Source organism: Ochotona curzoniae, unplaced genomic scaffold (genome assembly GCF_017591425.1).
Source record: "Ochotona curzoniae isolate NIBS_2020 unplaced genomic scaffold, NIBS_Ocur_1.0 contig_1274, whole genome shotgun sequence".
Classification (NCBI taxonomy): Eukaryota; Metazoa; Chordata; class Mammalia; order Lagomorpha; family Ochotonidae; genus Ochotona; species Ochotona curzoniae.
The window spans coordinates 36,103,482-36,121,585 of record NW_024465023.1 but is presented as its reverse complement, the minus strand read 5'-3'; the positions used below and the strand labels follow the sequence as shown (position 1 = coordinate 36,121,585).

Genomic DNA, 18,104 nt, shown 5'->3' with positions numbered 1-18,104 from the left:
TTGGCTTCTCGGATTTTCACAATATTATCGCTCCAGACATGGCAGAATCCTCCACAGATTAGGCTATACAACGTATTTCCCCAGATTCTTTTCAATCTACCTTTAGACAGGTCAGCCACAAGGGGTTTCTGTACCTAGCAAGCTATGAGAGAGGTGGGGGTAACCGAGGTGGACTGAGTACCAACTGGGATCCTCCTGAAGTAGCTTAAATAGGCAGCCGTTTTTCTCATAACAACTTAACATCTTTTTCCAGTGCTTCACTGCTTCCAACATGCAGGAGACGAGTGAGACGTGAGTGGCTGTGGAAGGGATAAAGGGTGAATTACTGAGCCTCTGTTGGGCAAGCGGGAACACTTCTGAGAGAGACTGAACCCTGGAAAGCCTTTTGGTTATGATGTTTGTCAGAGAAAAATTAAGCTGCCATTGGCACTTCCTTTGGCACCAGAATTGATTGGGTAGCAGTTCACAGCCTTGGCATTGGAAATCTAAAAGCAGGACTTCCAGTCCACTTTACCTTCTGCCCTCAGGCTAGTCTCACCCTCTCTGAGCATGCGTATGCCCATCTTTAAAATGAATACAATAGGGCCCAGCGAGGTGGCCTACCAGCTAAAGTCCTCAACTTGAACGCACCCAGGATCCCATATGGTCGCCGGTTCTAATCCCGGCAGCTCCACTTCCCATCCAGCTCCCTGCTTGTGGCCTGGGAAAGCAGTCAAGGATGGCCCAAAGCCTTGGGACCCTGCACCCATGTGGGAGACCCAGAAGAAGCTCCTGGCTCCCGACTTCAGATTGGTGCAGTACTGGCTGTTGTGGTCACTTAGGGAGTGAATCATCAGATGGAAGATCTTTCTCTCTTTGTCTTTCCTTGTCTCTGTATATTTGACTGTCCAATAAAAATAAATAAATTTTTAAAAAGAATGGATACAATAGGAGCCAGCTTGGTGGCCTAATCTTCCAGCCTGTGGCACCAGCATCACTATGGGTATTGGCTCGAGTTTCGGCAGCTCCATTTCTGATCCAGCTCTCTGCTAAATGGCCTGGGAAGGCAGCTGAGGTTTTCACAAGTTCTTAGGACCCAGCACCCACGTGGGTGACCTAGAATGAACTTGGATCAGCTCAGCTGTGACTATTGCTGCCAGTTGCGGTGTGAATCAGTGGGTTGAAGACTTCTCTAACTCTCCTCTCTTTAAAATCTGCATTTCAAATAAATATAAATAAAACTGAAAATTGAGGGAAACGAATACAGTAATTGTAATAACAGAAGGAAATGGGAAAAGGGTTGAGAAATAAAATGAGGACAAACTCCTAGATTACCTTTGAACCATCCATAATCACACAGCTTCAATGAAATCTTAACAATCCAAAGAGCAGAAACACATTCAACATTTTACAGGCCACTTTTCACATCCTTTATCACCATGAACTCTTGTAACTCCAAATCCTATAAGTCCTATAAGATACTACAGTTTAAGCCCAGTCTCCAGAACTGAAAGTAGAGTCAGGAAGAACTTTGCCCAGGATGTCTAGGATGTGGAAAACCTAGGAGACCACTGGAACTCATGTTTGCTGACCTCAAGTCCAAAGGAGTGAAATAGGCTGTCACAGTTAACAATTAACAGAGACTCTGACTGCTGCTCCAGGACAGTTCTGGCATCCTCTGCCTACCTGTCTCACAGCTTTCCACCATTCAACTGGGTCCAATCTAGCCCTGCCCTTCCTTCTAACTCTAATCTTTGGTTCCAAGGACCAGAAAGGCTTCCCCAGGACACCATGACCTGGTTTTGAGCTTGAGAAACTCTAAAAATAGCAGGCCTTCATGAGTGGGGCCAGATGGTCCAAGCGCCTGTGCCTAAGGGCTGGGCTGTGGTCATTAAAGATGTGACTAGTCTTTCAACCCACTAGTAACACAGGAGAGGCTACCCACGGTTCAAAGAGGTCTCCCTTTATGCATCTAACCAGTTTCCCTCACATTCTTTCACTCACAATTTAGATATGCTTGCTCCTGAAATAAGTTATTTCTTTCCCAAGAAAAACAAATTCTAATATTCAGTTACTTAGTTTTCTAGGACATTGCTTCCCAATCACATCATCCCATAATGGTTTGTACGAGAACTTCAGGATGCAGGAACAAGCTCAAGCTTTTTGCACTAATGAATGACAATTTGCTTTCTCCATTCTCCAGCTGCTTGTTAACTCACACCTGAGCACTCAGTTCTGGATCCAGTTTGCCCCTCAGAACCTGCTACAACATATGCAACCTTGAGTGTATACACTCTATTACTGAGCTCACGGTCCTACCAAGCCTAATTTCAAAAATAAAAGAAAGGAAGACAAGTGTTTGGACCCCTGTAAACATACGGGAGTCTTGGAGGAAGCTCCTAGCTTTGGTCTGCCCCAGCCCTGGCCACTGCAGCCATTTGTGGAATGAAGCACAAATGGAAGATCGCTCATTCTCTTTCTCTGTAGTCCTTCAAAATAAATAAATAGATAAAATACATCACACACACACAAAAGATGAACTCCTTGCTCAAAACCACATGCTACTGGTAGATTGGTAATAACTGACTTAATATACTGTGCCTTTAAGTTACAACACTGATATGAGTCAACCAAAGCAGTTCTCTGAGCTTTAACCCCCTTAGGTAAAAACTGAGGAGATTATTTTTGGCCTTACCTATTTCATAGAGTCACTGAGAAAGAGGCTAAACATCAGGAACAGTAAACTATACAATATTCTTTACCTTCCTGCCCTACTCCGGAGCAGTGAGTGTTTATGTCTCTGCCACTCATAAAGGAGAAATAGATTAAAATTCTGGCTCATAGCTTCTATTTGGCCCAGCCATGGTTACGGTGGGTATTTTGGCAGTAAGACAGTAGATGGATGCTCTCTCTCCAAAACTATGAAATTAATAAATATTATTTTTAAAACTCTGATTTTTTGTTGCTAAGTGCCTAGGTGGTTTTTACCTGATGGACTTGAGAAAGTGCTACATAAAAATGCAATTAAATTTGGTTTTATTCCAAGATCCCCTTTTGGCTTTGCAGGGGATGAGGAAAAAGCTAGCGTGCTATTCATAGCAACATGTGTGTGACTACATGGGGAATGGTGCTAGGGGTACATAAGTAAAAACTTCTTACTTAAAAAAAAAAACCACAGCTTTTCACCAAGTACCCAACCTAAAGGCTAGATCATCAGGCTCTCAATATAGAGGAATGAGATTTGATCAAGGTCACCCAGTGACTGATTTGGTTTGACCTTTTGTTTTGTTTTGCAACCTTCTTTATTCATGTATGTATTTTATTCAATCAAACTTTTAAGGAGGGCCCACTAAATGTCAGGTGACCATGGCAGTCACCATCAGAAAATTTTTACCTCAGAGACTTCTCAAGGTTTATCAGTCCCAATTTACAAAGAAGAAAAGGAAGTCAAAGACACTAAGCAACTCACCTAAGATCATAGAACTAAAACTCACATACACTTCTAGTTCAGTGACCTTTTATCACATTATACAGTTTTCACGAATCACCTCTGAAAGACCAGAAGCCTGCACATCTCCAGGTCCAGAATCTTGCATCCTTACTAGGCAATCCAGGTTCTGGCTCCAGCATTACTACAGATATACCTCTTTCCTGGGCAGGTCTTACCCAGCACAGCTCTAATATACCTTTTGTAGGAGGTAAAACTGGAATGACATTAAATAGTACTTGAGACCAGAAAACCAGAGGCAGCTATATGATGCTATGTCTTTGAGTCTCATTTTTCTTACCCATGAAGTGGAGGTAATCCCTATACTACCCACTTCACATGGCCACAGAGATCAAGTAAGATAGTACAAAATCCACTGAAAAGTATAAGACAATGTTCAGGAGGGAGAGTCAAGAATCAACTTTAAGTGTTCACTACCACCAGTTGTTTTCCTTTAAATCCAAATAGAACATGAGTATTATGCACGTTCTGTCCAATAAATCTCATAAGACCTCCTGTGTAGTTCAGTCTAGACTTGCAAGACAGGGATTTGAGCCAGTTGCAAAATCCAAATGAAATAAATAAGCCCCTCCGGGCCCGGCGAGGTGGCCTACCAGCTAAAGTCCTCAACTTGAACGTGCCCAGGATCCCATATGGGCACCGGTTCTAATCCCGGCAGCTCCACTTCCCATCCAGCTCCCTGCTTGTGGCCTGGGAAAGCAGTCGAGGACAGCCCCAAAGCCTTGGGACCCTGTACCTGTGTGGGAGACCCGGAAGAGGTTCCTGGTTCCCAGCTTTGGATCAGTGCAGCACCGGTCGTTACGGTCACTTGGGGACTGAATCATCAGACGAAATCATCTTCCTCTCTGTCTTTCCTTGTCTCTGTATATCTGACTTTGTAATAAAAATAAATAAATCTTAAAAAAAAAAAGCCCCTCCACATTCTCTGAGTACCTAAACATAAAACAGTCTCATCATTTTCATTTTTATCTCAATCCTCCCAGCATGTTAGGCTTACCAGAGCCCCCTCCTAGCAATGTCTGCTTCTCTGGTCCCTCTAGCCCAATGCTAAGGCACCCACTGCCCAGGCTTCTTGCTAGGCAGCACAGTTCATAGAGGGAGGAGGAAGGAAGAGAGTAGGTGGAGGAGAGGCTGTGGGAGGTTCAGCTAAAAGTAGCTGCTGCCTTTAGGCACCACACTCTGAGGGGGTGGGGGGACGGGTTCTTAGAACATCCTTCCTGCAGCCAGCTGGGCATGGAGGTTCATGGCTTTCCCTCCTCTAATGAAGGCAGGCAGGCAGAGAAATCAGCTGCCAGAGCCATTCCCAGAGCTGGCTATGGACGCACACTGCTGGCCTACTTTGAGCCCTGAGGTTAGATGGCTACTCAGCACAGGGTTGCACCCAAGGCTCCCTGCCTCAGGAAACTTAATGTGGTCTGTAGGAAACCCTGTGCTTCCCCCATCCCATCCTATTTCCTGGGACCCCAAGGGCTTCTAACAGGCTTGCTCCCCTCCTGAAGGTTACATAATGCTCTGGTTCTTCTGGCCTCTCATCAGTTTATTTTCTCCAACGAAACCTGAAAGAGCCGAAAGAGGGTAGCACTAGGACCCCCTATAGAAGGATCAGGCTATGGTGGTGGGCAAGAGCTTGATCATGACTGCAAAATCTCTTTCCCCTTCTGTGCCTTCCATTTTCTTACTTGTAAAGCCGAAGTGAGGGCGACGTGCTGCAGTAGTCCTCAGACTTGTTTTTTAAATGTCTACGCTTCTCTGTGATTCTCTGTGAATCATGATCACCTAGATAAAGGCACACCTACATCACACAGCCCCATCTGAGTGTGTCCTATATTACAAGCAATTCAAGCTCTATCGGGCAGAGCCATCTCCCCCTCTCATTACAATTTCTGTATTGACTAACGTCTGCATTGCCTAGAACTTTAGATTCTGTCCTCCACAAACCCTGCCTCAGCTTAGCTCTGCTTTTTTTCCTTTATATATATATATAGAAACTTCTGGCTTAAATCTCATTTGGAAACACTCCTTATTTATAGAGACATGGAAACAGACACCTATGTGGGAAGGATCTGGATCAAGATATGGCAGCAGGGTAGGCAGAAACAGGACTTTATCCTAGGCATACAAAAGCCTTTGCAGAGTTTTTTTTCTCTCACTGTAGGCATGCACAACTTACCATCTTCTCTGCTATCAACTCAACTTTGGTGCTCAAACACCAAATGCCTGATTCCTGTCATGGGCCGGCAACTACACCGAACAGTTGTAGTAAAGAGAAGGAAATGACACATCCTTGTCTTAACCTTTCTTTTTGTCTTCCTCCAGGTTGTCCCACTTGCTCCTTTCTTCAGTGCTTTCTCCTACGGATTTTATGGCTCTATACCAGTGGAACCCCTGTACTTCAGTCATGACTGTATCCTGACCCTGACAAAATCCACTAGGGCGGCTACCTTGGAAGCGCTGCAGGATGAGGTGTCAAGAAGCCTGGGCTCTAAGCCAAGCACTACAGCTTTCCACTATGTGACCTTGGGAAAGTTGCTTAATCTTTTTGAGCCTCACTTTCCTGAATGACTTCCAGGAAAGCAGCCAATGAAATAACTACGGGACCTCATTTGTTGAAGTTCTTTAAACAAGAACAGCCAGCCTCGTGGTACAGCAAATTAAGTCTTCACCTGCTCTGCTGGTATCCTATATCGGACTGGTTTGAGTCCTGGCTGCTCCACTTCCAATCCGGTTCCTGCTAATGCACCCAGGAGAGGAGCAGAAGATGTCTAAAGTGCTTGGGCCCCTTTAATCCACATGGGAGACCAGGAAGAAGCTCTGGGATCCTTGCTTCCACCTTGCCCACATTTGGCTGTTGTATTGATTTGGGGGAATGAACCAGCAGATGGAAGATTCTCAATTCTCTCTGTCTCCCTCTCTCTCTCTTTATATCCTCTCCCTCTCCTCTCTCTGTATTTTTCTTTCAAATAAATGCACCTCCAAAAACTAGTAGGAGCAGAAGCAGCATTAGGTTACTAAATAGATACATATAATACTGCATAAAGGAGTTCGGGTTTTCAAAACAAACAATGGCCTCTTGCTTCCTAAGCATTCTCAGAACATGTAACACTGCTTTTGTACCCTAAGATGCAATTATCAATTACTCATATGATATAACTTCTTAATAAGCTGCATCTCAAATCAAAATCCCTCTGCTATTCAACTCACTATACGATTCCCTTTTCTGCTTATTATTCAGTGTTTTCCCAGACAATACAATGTATAGTTCTCTCATTCTCAAAGAAAGCTAAGCCAAATATAATCATGAAGGCAAGTCTATTGTCCCCATATTTTCCCCATAACTAACCTATGCATTACAAACCTGCTAAAGGGAGTCTGAATTTTAATTGCTTGCTTTGAACAATCATTTTGATCACAAATATTAAATCACAAAACAAGCACAGATTACTACAACTGGAAGAAATCTTTGAAGCTATGTAATCCACTTAACATCATTTTGTAGATGAAGAAAACAAATTTCAGAAAGAAGTAGTTACATGTGAATACCCAGAAAATGTTAGAATCTTCTCTGCCATTACAACAAGCAGCAGGAACTGATCACTGCAGGTTCAAATAACCTCATAGCTGGGCCTGGTGCGGTAGTCTAGCAGTTAAAGTCCTCACCTTGAATGAGCCATGATCCTATATGTATGTCGGTTTTAATCCCAGCAGTCTCGCTTCCCATCCAGCTCCCTGCCTGTGGCCTGGGAAAGCAGAAGAGGACCGTCCAAAGCCTTGGGACCCTGCACCCACATGAAAGACCTGGAAGAAGTTCCTGTCTCCTGGCTTCGGATCAGCTCAGCTCCAGCCATTGTGCTCACTTGAGGAGTGAATCATCGGATGGAAGATCTTCCTCTCTGTCTCTCCTCCTCTCTGTATATCAGACTTTGCAATAAAAAAAATGTTTTTAAAAAAAAACAAAACAAAAGCAAATAATTTTATAGCTGATAAGCAGCGATCCTTAGATTTTGCAGTGAGTTGGTTCCAGGACGCCCTGTTTAGAGGCTAAAATTCAGAATCTGCACATCCCTCATACAAACGGGCATATCCTCCCACACACTTTAAATTATCTCTAGGTTATTTTTAAAATACTTTTTAAAAAGATTTGTTTATTTTTACTGGAAAGTCAGACATACAGAAAGGAGAGACAGAGAGGAAGATCTTCCAGCTGATGATTCACTCCCCAAGTGGCTGCAATGGCTGGTGCTGAGCTGATCCAAAGCCAGGAACCAGGATCCTCTTCCAGATTCCCCGTGTGTGTAGTGCCCCAAGGCTTTGGGCCATCTTTGACTGCTTGCCCAGGCCAGAAGCAGGGAGCTGAAAGGGAGCATGGCTGCTGGGATTAGAATCGACACCCATATGGGATCCTAGCACGTGCAAGATGAGGACTGTAGCCATTAGGCTTCTATGCCAGGCCCCTCTCAAGGTTATTTTAAGTGGTCAATACAATGTAAATGATAAGCAAATAGTTGCTACCCTCTACCTGTATTTGAATTGGTTTTTACCCTATTATAATTTATTTTGAAAATATTTTCTATCCAGGTTGGTTGGAATTCTCTGATTCAGAATCTGTGCATATACAGGTTGACTTCACTTTAAAGCCAAATAGGTCCCCAGATTACTGACTCTCTAGAACCGCATGCTCGTTTTCAGAGTAGACACAAGTCCCAAAAACTCATCAGGACCCCCCTAATCCTAGAATCCAATATTGCCATCTGCAAGACCTACCTCTTCAATTGTGTGATAAGCTAGGCTCAGGCTGAGCTAACATTTCCTTTGAAACATTCCATAGCAGTCATTTTCAGCCCTGACTGAGCATTCCCATCACCTCAGGGAGCTTTTACAAAAATATTGACTCCAGAGCTCCACCATGACCAACTCAATCATATCTCACCCAGAGATTCTAAGAATTGTTGTTAGTCTTGTTAACTCCCCAGGCGACTTCAATGTGCAGCCAGGGCTGAGAACCACTGGGTTAATGGAAACAATTCAACCAAACAAGAGAAACATGCACAGTTTGCCCAACTCTGAGTACAAAATATATTCTGCTTTAAATCTATATTTATAATGTTCTGTTTTTCTAAAAAGGGAAAAGGAAATTGAAACAGAAAATACAGTACAGCACTGATCCTCACTCAAAATCTGGACCCAGATGAGAGCCACTTAAGTTGTGTACATGAAAAGAAAACAGGGAGATCTGGCATGTATAAAGCGATTCACGAGGAGCAACATACCAAGTAACTCACCTTTTTTTTTTTTCTGATTGGACCAGTGATTAGTCATGGTCACTTGATTACCATAAATGTAGCATATTTTGATGCCTACAAAACATACAAAAGATCTACTGTGTTTTTAGCTTCACTGACATGTTGGTAGGACAGATGATGACATCTCCAACTGCAATCACCTTAGACTGAATAGATACATAAAAAAACAGGCTCTAAAGGCTAGCACAGGTGCCAGAACAGCTAGCATTAACCTTTTCATAGTAAACATTTTTGGGGTCAAAAAATATATTGATATGCAGTTTTTAAATTATATAGTATTAAAAGAGACTGCCAAACATGAAGAAAAGATTTTAAACCCTTTCACAAAGACTGGAACAAATTAAAACAATTTAATTGATGGACTGGTAAAAGGGAATCATTTGTTGCACAATATAAAGAAAAAAAAATTTAACTCTCCAAAAGCTAATATAATGGATCAACCAAATAAGAAGTAAACAGTTTCGTTTAAAAAAAATAGAGTTTGTTTCAAAAGACCAGATTCACAACAGCATAGAGGACTGGACTGGACTGGACAGCAAAGGGTTTCATCCTCAGAGCTCAATAGGGGTAAGGCAGTGGCTTCTAACCCTTGCTGTACATTTGAATCACCTCAGGCAGCTTTAAATTTAAAAAAAAAAAAAAGGAAGAAATTTTCCTAGGATCTATTCCATGCCAATTAAATCAGAATGGGGATCTGACAGGGGTATTGCAAAAACTCCCCAAGTGATCTGAATGTTCAGTGAGGGTTGAAAACCACAAGAAGCCTGCATTCATTAGATATTTCACAGACAGGTCAAAGTCTCTTTGTACTTCATGCTCATCAGGGGGCACCTGGAGTATCATTATCAGTTCTGGGCAACACATTTTTTAAAAAAACGGAAAAAAAAAAAGAGCCTCAAAACAAAGGACAAGGGTATAAAAACTGCAATTCTCTCAAAATATTCTGTATTTTAGATTTCGGCAATTCATAGGGGCCTTTCACCTGAAAGATTCCAAATGCTAAGCTTCCATAGGAGGAAAAGAAACCCTTTGCTATATAGAAGCCCAAAAGGCAGTATGCCATGAAGGTGTGCAAAAGTGCCACACAAGTGAAAGGTATTAAAAAGCACTAAGTGTGGACGCAAGCAGTTGAGGAAGCTAATATGCCTCCTCCTTTTCAGCTTCACACTGGCTAGGAATGACCAATTTGGGTGTTCTACACTTTCTGAAAGGCAGCCCCACTCCTTTCCCTCCGGTCCCTCTGACCTTTACTTTCCCTCATCAGTAAAACAGAATAAAAATCACCCCTATTCACTTTGCAAGGTTGATATGATGCTCAAATTACAAAGGCTGGGAGATTGCTTTGTAAACTCCGTAAGACCATGCACTGAAAAGGGATTATTATACAGTCATTACTGGATTGCTTCCCAAGCTTTCTCTCCCTCTAGGCTCATCCCCTTTCTAGTTCCCACTTTATACTTTGGTCCCAGAGAGAATTATACAATGGACTAAAACATTCTAGAGAGTTCCATCCACCTTTAGGACATAACTCTGGATAGATACTGGAAGTCAGCTAAGGTTTAATTAGGAATTCTTGGAAAGGCATGGACTTAGTTGGCCTAGGCTTCACTGCATTTCCAGCTCAGTTGCAGAGCCGGAAATAAGGGCATTAGAGCTTAAGATTTACCTCTTCTGTTCCATTTCTTGTGGCTAAAAGAAAAAATATATATATTGAGGAAGATCTTCCATGGAAGCAGTTATTTAAGAAGAGGTTCAATTTTCATGTCCCTTCCCAGAGGAAGCATTCCACAGACCAAGTGATCACAGGCAGACAAAAGCTAAACAAAGGAGGAGGCCATGCTTTGCACCATTTCTGCAGCCACCAGCGTATGCCCTCTGGTCACAGGCAAGCACTGTCAGTCAGACAGAAGGGCTGTCCCAAGCCTACTGGGATCTCTCCATCCCTTACAGCTTCAGGGAGGCAAGAGATTCTGAGTCAGGGCCCAAGCACTAGTCACAGGTTCCACAATCCAATTGTCCAATTGTCCCAGTCAGAAACTGTTGGACCAACAAACACAGAAAGAAAACTCCCCAAATCCTATGGTACAGCTGGGCTGGGTAGGGTTCCCCAAGCCACAAGCAAAGCTGGGGTACACTACAAAAGCAGATGTTGTAGGTTATGACAGATGGAGGCTCTCTCTACGGAGGAAGAAACATGTCTTTCAGTTTGTTCCCACTAAGCCCAAGTTTTCACTTCACCTCTCCCTGCTGCAACAAAAAGTTGGGCTGTAAAAAACATTTTAAAAACCTACAGACTCCCTAGCACTAAACCCGGGGGGTGAAATAGTCTCAGTTGATGTTAAAGAGATGGTCGTGACTGAAAACAGTATTAAAACCATTAGTTTTCCAACAAACAGCTCTTGTGGCTAAAACAAGCTCTGTATGTCTGCTGTGGACATGTTTTATAGGCATTTTCAAGCAATGGGAATCTTTTTTCTTTCCTTGTTCTCACCCTAAAAGTACCTCTTCCAGAGGAACTGTGCTCCAGTCTTCCTTTTCCAGAGCTATTGGTGCCTAGGCCTTTAAATGGTGGGCTCTGGAGCTCAGCAGGTGCTGTGTGAGGCAGGGGTTGCTAGGATACCAGTAGAGGACATTTTCTTTAATTCCAAGGGGTGGGGGGAGTTGCGGGGGACTGTACTGGGGGGATGGGAAGGAGCCAAAATTCAGAAACTGGTATTATTCCCTTCCTAGTAACAAAATTGTATCCTCTGCTCAAAGGTTTCAAAGTGGAAGAAGGGGAAATAACAAGCTCTACGAGGGGAAAGTTAAACAGGAAAAAAATATCCTTTTCTTTACTTCTCACCCACTGACAAGTGTTGTGGGGGAAGGAAAGAAAGGGAAAGGGGGAAAAAGAGACAAATAAAGAAGACAAGTCAAAACGCAAAGGGTCCCACTCCTCTGGGCTTGCATTTTTCATTTCTCCCACTCTTTAAAAATCTTTTTTGCATACATGTCTGAAGGAAAAATGCCAAGCCTTTGGGATTGATTCACACAAGTAAAAAGTCACACTGCCACCTTTTGTTCTCTACTCCCCAAAAATTCCCTCTGGCTGCTTTCGGGTGGCTTGCCATCTGGCTAGCAACCTGCTTTTATTTGCTTAGAGGTAAGTGAACTTGCACAGCGCTAACCAGGACAGATAATTTACCAATTTACCGATGGATCATTCATTCAAGCTTCTCCTCTAGCCTTGATAATTTTCAGGTGTTGCGGGGGAAGACTGGTTTGAGTGACAGCCATCCATCCTACTACCATTTACATCTTTACAGACTGTAGCACAAGAAGGCCATTTGAGAACTCAATGCCGTATTTCCTCATTCCTAACACCACCACCCCCCTTCACACTCAAGAGCATACATCCCCCCTTCGCACCCCCCCCAGGCACCCCTCTCAACACATAGGAGTGCACTCAAACCCACGAACATACTGCCACCACCCTACACTCACACACATTCCAAAAAAGCTTTCTGTCAAAAGTCTGTCAGGCACCCTGTAGGGAAAGCATTTCCCCACAGGGTTTGGTCATAAACTTGGCCTTTGAGACCCTCCCTACCTCTTTAGGAAAGAATAAAAGTACAAACACATTCAAACTGTTGCAGCTTAGGTTACGTTCCCACACAATACAGACCAAAAAAAAAAAAATATCTCTTAGCTAAATATTATTCTCCAGTTATCAGTAACCGAATATCTACCCCCTCCCCTCATGACCACTTGATCAACAGTTCCTTTGTCTTTTCCCTTTGTCTTTCTAGCTCCCCCTACTTCCAACTTCATCCTGTTGGGGTGTCATCTAGTACAACCATCACAAAATGCCAATGTTATAGGGAATCCCAAACCCACTGAGAAACAAAAAATGCCCAAGGTCAAACAGTTACTGAACAGAAAAAGCAGATCTGCAATTGTTCAGCATAGAGCCTTTCCCCTCTCCAACACTGTCTAAAAACAAAGTGCCCCAAACAACATTGGGTTCGCTTTAAATGATACTAACAGAAGCCCTCCCTAGATTTTCTTCACAAAGAAAAAAAGTTCTGTTATATCCCCTTGGGTGTAACTCACAAAGGGCCTGAAGAGTATTTAAGAAGAGGCAAACTTCTTACACCATACTTATGCCATGGTCCCAATTAGGAAAAAAAAAAAAAAAAAGAAAGAAAAAAAAAAAGGAAAGGAAAGGAAAAAGTAAGGGAAAGGAAAGGATAACTCAGCTTGTCACCCACACAAATCAGAGTGCTTTTCGAGGCCCAAGCCTCATTCGACGCCATTAAATAATGTTCTCCAGGTCCTGTGGCCAGGACAATTCAAAAGGCATGCTTCACTCCCCCTCTCCCTTCATCACCTTTTTGAAAAACACTGAACAAGACATGGTACTTGACAGCATGTTGCCAACTGATTTGCACATCACACATGAACCACCACCACCCACATGGGTGTAGGAGGGGAGCATGTGTGTGGACGTGTATGCACCCTGATTCACTGCTACATGGCACTGTTTAAATTCAGGGAAGCAACAATATGAGGAAAACCTGCCTACATTAGCAAGGAATGGGGTGGGGGGGAGTGTTATGCACACTGGCTTCAGACAATTCCCCATTCCCCTTTCACCCTCCTCCCTCCTGCCCCATCCCCACCTCATTCTGCCAAAATCCTTCTCAGAGAAAACATAAGTATAAACATAATAACAGCAACTACCAACTACCATCTGACATGGACAAGCAAACATATCTCAAATCAGAATATTACTTCTTGCTTATATTTCTCCCACGCTCTCAGCCCATTCCATCGAGACTTTTTTTTTTCATGCTGAAAACTCATAATTTGGTACATTACATAGTTTCAGTAATGGAAATGTTTTGATCAGAAAAAAGAAAAAAAAAACTTCATACCTAAAAGCAATAAAGACATTAAAGATAACACCGCCACTTTCTGATTAGCGCTAGCAAGTCCTACTCAAGATGTAGTTCAAGAACACCATAGCAAATGAGATTACCCCAAAGGTACCACATCCAAATACTATGATTCCCAAGGCCAGTAAAATAACTGGCTTTTTTTTTTAAAAGGATACACAGACAAAACCTCCAAACTCAAACCCAGGGGTACAATCTTTAGGAAAACAGATCCAAACATCTCTGGTCAAAGCCCTCTCTTGCCAATTCAAAATATCATAGAATGATTTTATTTTCCTGTCCTGTGATACAAAATAACTTGACATTTAACGCTACAAGAAATTTCTTCAAGGTGGCTTATTTCCAAATTGGAAACTGTGAACCCTGGACAGCAAATTGAGAATCAGAGGACACGGTCACCAGCTGCCAGTTCCATGCACTCCACCGCGTCACTTCTCAAATTCTTGCTCCCCATTAGAAACTAAATCCATTATTTGCATCAAATTTCCTCCTTTAAACATCCAATGCAAGACTGTCTTTCCTACAAAGCCAGAATTTCAGCAGGCCTTTCCACAAACCCCGCCTCCTCCCTTCCCCCAACAAACCCAAATGGCAAGAGAAGAATTTGACTAAAATTCCCTGGTGGATTTTAAGGCTAGCTTTCAAGAAACTGAGCCGACAAGACACCACAAATAGCAAAGCCGCTGTTGAAGGACACAGAGCTTGCTCCATGAAAGTCACATAGATGCATAATGCCCGCATGCATGCACTTAAATAGAAAGCATTTTTTTACCAACAATTTCACTCAAGCAATAAGCAACTACACTCACAGGCATACTTAAAAGACAAGACATGACAAAAGATTTTAGGGAGAAATAATATACCAACGTCATACATATCACAGCGAGGCCATGTTGAAGCTCAAAACGCTTTCCCCCCAGAGTAAGAAAGCTTGCTCCTTTTCTCCCTCTCTTTCCCTATCTCTGTCTGTCTCTTGGTATTTTTTTTTTGTTTGTTCTCGGTGGCTCTCGGGATGAAATCACAGCGAGAGTTCGCGACAGCTCAGGTGGCTGGACTCCATTCAGCGCGTTCCCAGGAAAAACATGAGTATGACATTGACAAGCAGGAGGACTACAATCACGGCAAAAACGACTACAGTTTGCACATCCAGGGTCATGGTGCAATGCAGAACACTGTAGTGTTCCAGGTGGGGGGCCGGCAGATTGGGAGATGTCAGTCTCTGTTCTGTCAGACTGTCCATACAGCCACCATGCTAGAAAAGAGACGAGGAAGTCGGGTGGTTAGGGAAGGGCTGGGTTTGGCGCCGGAGTTTGGCCAGGGGGAGGGGAGGGGGATGGGGACAGGGGAGCTTGCTTCACCCCCTCTCAGGATCGGGCTGATCTTTCTTCCCTAGCTGAGAAATCTTAGCTTGCGCTGAAGTCGGCAGAGTCCAGCATTCTCTCTCGGAAAAGGCAAAATCCTGGCTTTCAAAGGGAAAGGCGGGAGGAACCTGTGAGAGGTTCTCCGGCACCTGCTCAGTCTGTCTGTCCGGGCGTGCGTCCGTCCGCCTGCCTGGCTACCGGTTTGTCTCAGTCCCCCCTACTTTGTCTATTTCGCTTGCTTTCCTACGCTCGCTCGCTCGCTTGCTCGCTTGCTCGCGGTCTTCGCGGGGCTCCAGGATGCCAGCCACTCGTTCAATCCCTGCCTCGCAGCCCTCTCTCCTTTCCCAACCCCCTCCTCACCCCGTAGGCTGCCTTTTTATTGACAGAGAGACTCCGGGCGCCTGCGTGAGACGCGGACAAAGCCATTGACAAGTCACTCAGCCAATAGTAGGTGCCGCAGCGGCGCTTTGTCTCGCAGCTTGCTAGCTGTGGCAGCCAATCGGAGGGACCAAGGCTCCAGGAGCTGACTCGCTCCATCCGGATGTGAGGGAGTCACCCACCATCAGTGCCGGCATAGGGGTGAGAAGCTTGTTAGGGGGTGGCTTAAGCGAGATACAGAGAGAGAGGGAGGAGAGAACAGGCCAGAAAAACGGAGGCATCAAAAGGAACGGGTTAGAGGAGAAAGGGGGCGGGGGAGGTACGGGTTGGAGACCTAGGAAAGAGAAAGAAAAGGTAGTTAAGAGGAAGAAGAGATAGGGGCTATAATGAAAAAAGAGGAGAATGAGAAGAAAAAGGAAATGAAAAAAACAGGGATAGAAGAGAGAGGAAAAGGTACCTTGGGAGCCACTCTGGAGCCGGGGGCAAGGGGGAAGCAAAGGTATTTGTTCTTTGCCAACTCACATTAAGCTGCAAAAATTATTTCGGTGCTGTGAACAGAACCACTTGAACATCACAAAATATCCAAAATACAGTTCTGTTTGCTCTTGTCTGATATTGCTTCCCTCGCCTGGACAAATTCGTTTCCTAAATATGGTTTCCTCGGGCTACACCTTGTACTCTTTGAGCATGCAGGGTACTAGGAAACAAAGAGAGCTAAGGGTTAAATATTCATCCTGGGGAAACCTCTAACAAGTTGCAATCTGCTTGTAATCTGCCGTGCTCTGTGAGTCTGGAACCAAGGGAGCTGGGAGACAGAAGTAGAGACCAGAAGGTTTCAGATTTACTTCCAGCCCTACCTAAAGGTTACTGTGTGGATTTTGGCCAACCTCTTTCGCCTTTTTGAGCTTCTGTTACTTGAAGACTTAGACGTATACTGAGAATTCAGTGAAACCTCAGAACACACAGGAAAATACATAGCATTTCAGTAGTCCTCTAGGCTCACAAGGACCAAGGGACTTCTTTGGCTAAAACACTGCTCAGGACCTTGCTTGATCTTACATTCTAGGACCATATAAGAGTTAACAGATAATGTGGACAGAAGCAGGAAACTGAATTAGGCACAGAAAGAATGAATTAAGTTCTGAACTGCTAACATACCACAGACTTGAATAAGAATTTCCATTTTCTAAAAATCTAAGGCTAGAACAAGTCATCCATCCTAATTAGATTACTGAAAACTCTTAATAGATGTTGGTCATAAACAAAATGGTCCCTGACCCTACAAGATACAATAAACCCTTGTGAGGTTCCCACTTGGGACCTGCACTGTAGCACAGCTGGTGAGGCCATTGTCTGCAGTGCCAGAATCCTATGTGGATGCCACTTAGAATCTGGAGGAAACTCCTACCATCTAGCTTTAAACCAGCACAGCTCTAGCCATTGCAGCCATTTGGGTGTGTGAACCAGCAGGAGGATCTCTCCTTTTTTTTTTTTTCATATCTTCCTCTTTGTATCTCTGCCTTTCAAATAACAGTAAAACAAATCTTCAAAAGAAAAAAAAAAGTCCTCACTTCATAAGTTTTAGCTCATAGCATGTCTTATGAATGATTATTCCTGTAACAAACAACAAACTCAAAATGAAATCAAGATTCTAAATCCAGTGACCAATTTATAGAACACAAAGTATACAAATGAACAGGTTAAAATACAGTACAGAATACAAATTGTAGGATTCAGATGGTTAAACTACAGAAACAATCCGTTTATTATGAATTAATAGGAAGAAAATAGTTTAACTGACTCAGAACTTGGATACAGGTAATAAAACCACACAGCTGTGATACTTATAAGACAATCGGAGACTTGAACATATTTTTATTACTGATATTAAGGATTATTATTGTTTAGAAGTGATAATGATATTGTGACGTTTTTAAAGATGGGGGAGGATAGAGGTAATCTTTGTGACCTTGGATTTACTTTATTAGATATGAAAATACAAGCAACAAATATGGGCATTTAGTCTATCAGTCAAGACACTGCTTAAGATACCCGTATTTCCTACCACATACCAAAGCTTCAAATCCATCTCTAGTTCCTGACCCCAGTTTTCACTAATGCAGACCATGGGAGTCGGTGGTGATGGCTCATGGAATTCAGATCCTATCAGCCATCTGGAAACCTAGACCAAGTTTCTGGCTCCTACCTTTAGCCTGGCTTAAACCCAGAGATATGGGCATTTGGGGAATAAATCATATGAGTGCTGTCCCTGGCTTGATCTTTGTCGCCTTCTCAAATCAGTTTTCAGAGCGTACAAGCAACTAAAGAATAAAATAGCTAAATTGTACTTCGTTAAAAATTTACATTGGTACATCAAAGGGCAAAAGAGAATTTGTAAATCATATATTTGATAAGGGACTTGTGTCTAGAGCTCTTGAAAATCATAAAATGAAAAAATAACTCAATTAAAAAATTATCAAAGGACCTGAACATTTCTCCAAAGAAATAGTCAATAAGCACACAAAAAGATGCTTAATGTGGTTAGCCATCAGGGAAATTCAAATCAAACATAGAAAATGCAAGTGGAGAATATTCATGACAGAACTGTTTGTAAGAAGATAACCACTTTACACCCACTTGA

At 43.1% G+C, this 18,104-nt stretch overlaps 1 protein-coding gene across 12 annotated transcripts in view; it reads right to left on the bottom strand.

Annotated features, from left to right (window-relative positions):
* ARHGEF9 (Cdc42 guanine nucleotide exchange factor 9) overlaps positions 1–18,104 on the bottom strand; it is a 162,109-nt gene that overhangs the window by 119,006 nt on the left and 24,999 nt on the right. For 3 of the 12 annotated variants that reach the window (XM_041002434.1, XM_041002474.1, XM_041002496.1), the window contains exon 1: positions 14,588–15,431. The exons of 2 other annotated variants lie outside the window; for them this stretch is intronic. In XM_041002434.1, the coding sequence (XP_040858368.1) occupies positions 14,588–14,596 (9 nt within the window). In that variant the 5' untranslated portion in view covers positions 14,597–15,431. Of the gene's footprint in view, positions 1–14,587; positions 15,432–15,469; positions 15,517–18,104 lie in introns of those variants that run through there. 7 more of the 12 variants (XM_041002457.1, XM_041002480.1, XM_041002442.1 and 4 more) reach the window with 4 other exon arrangements.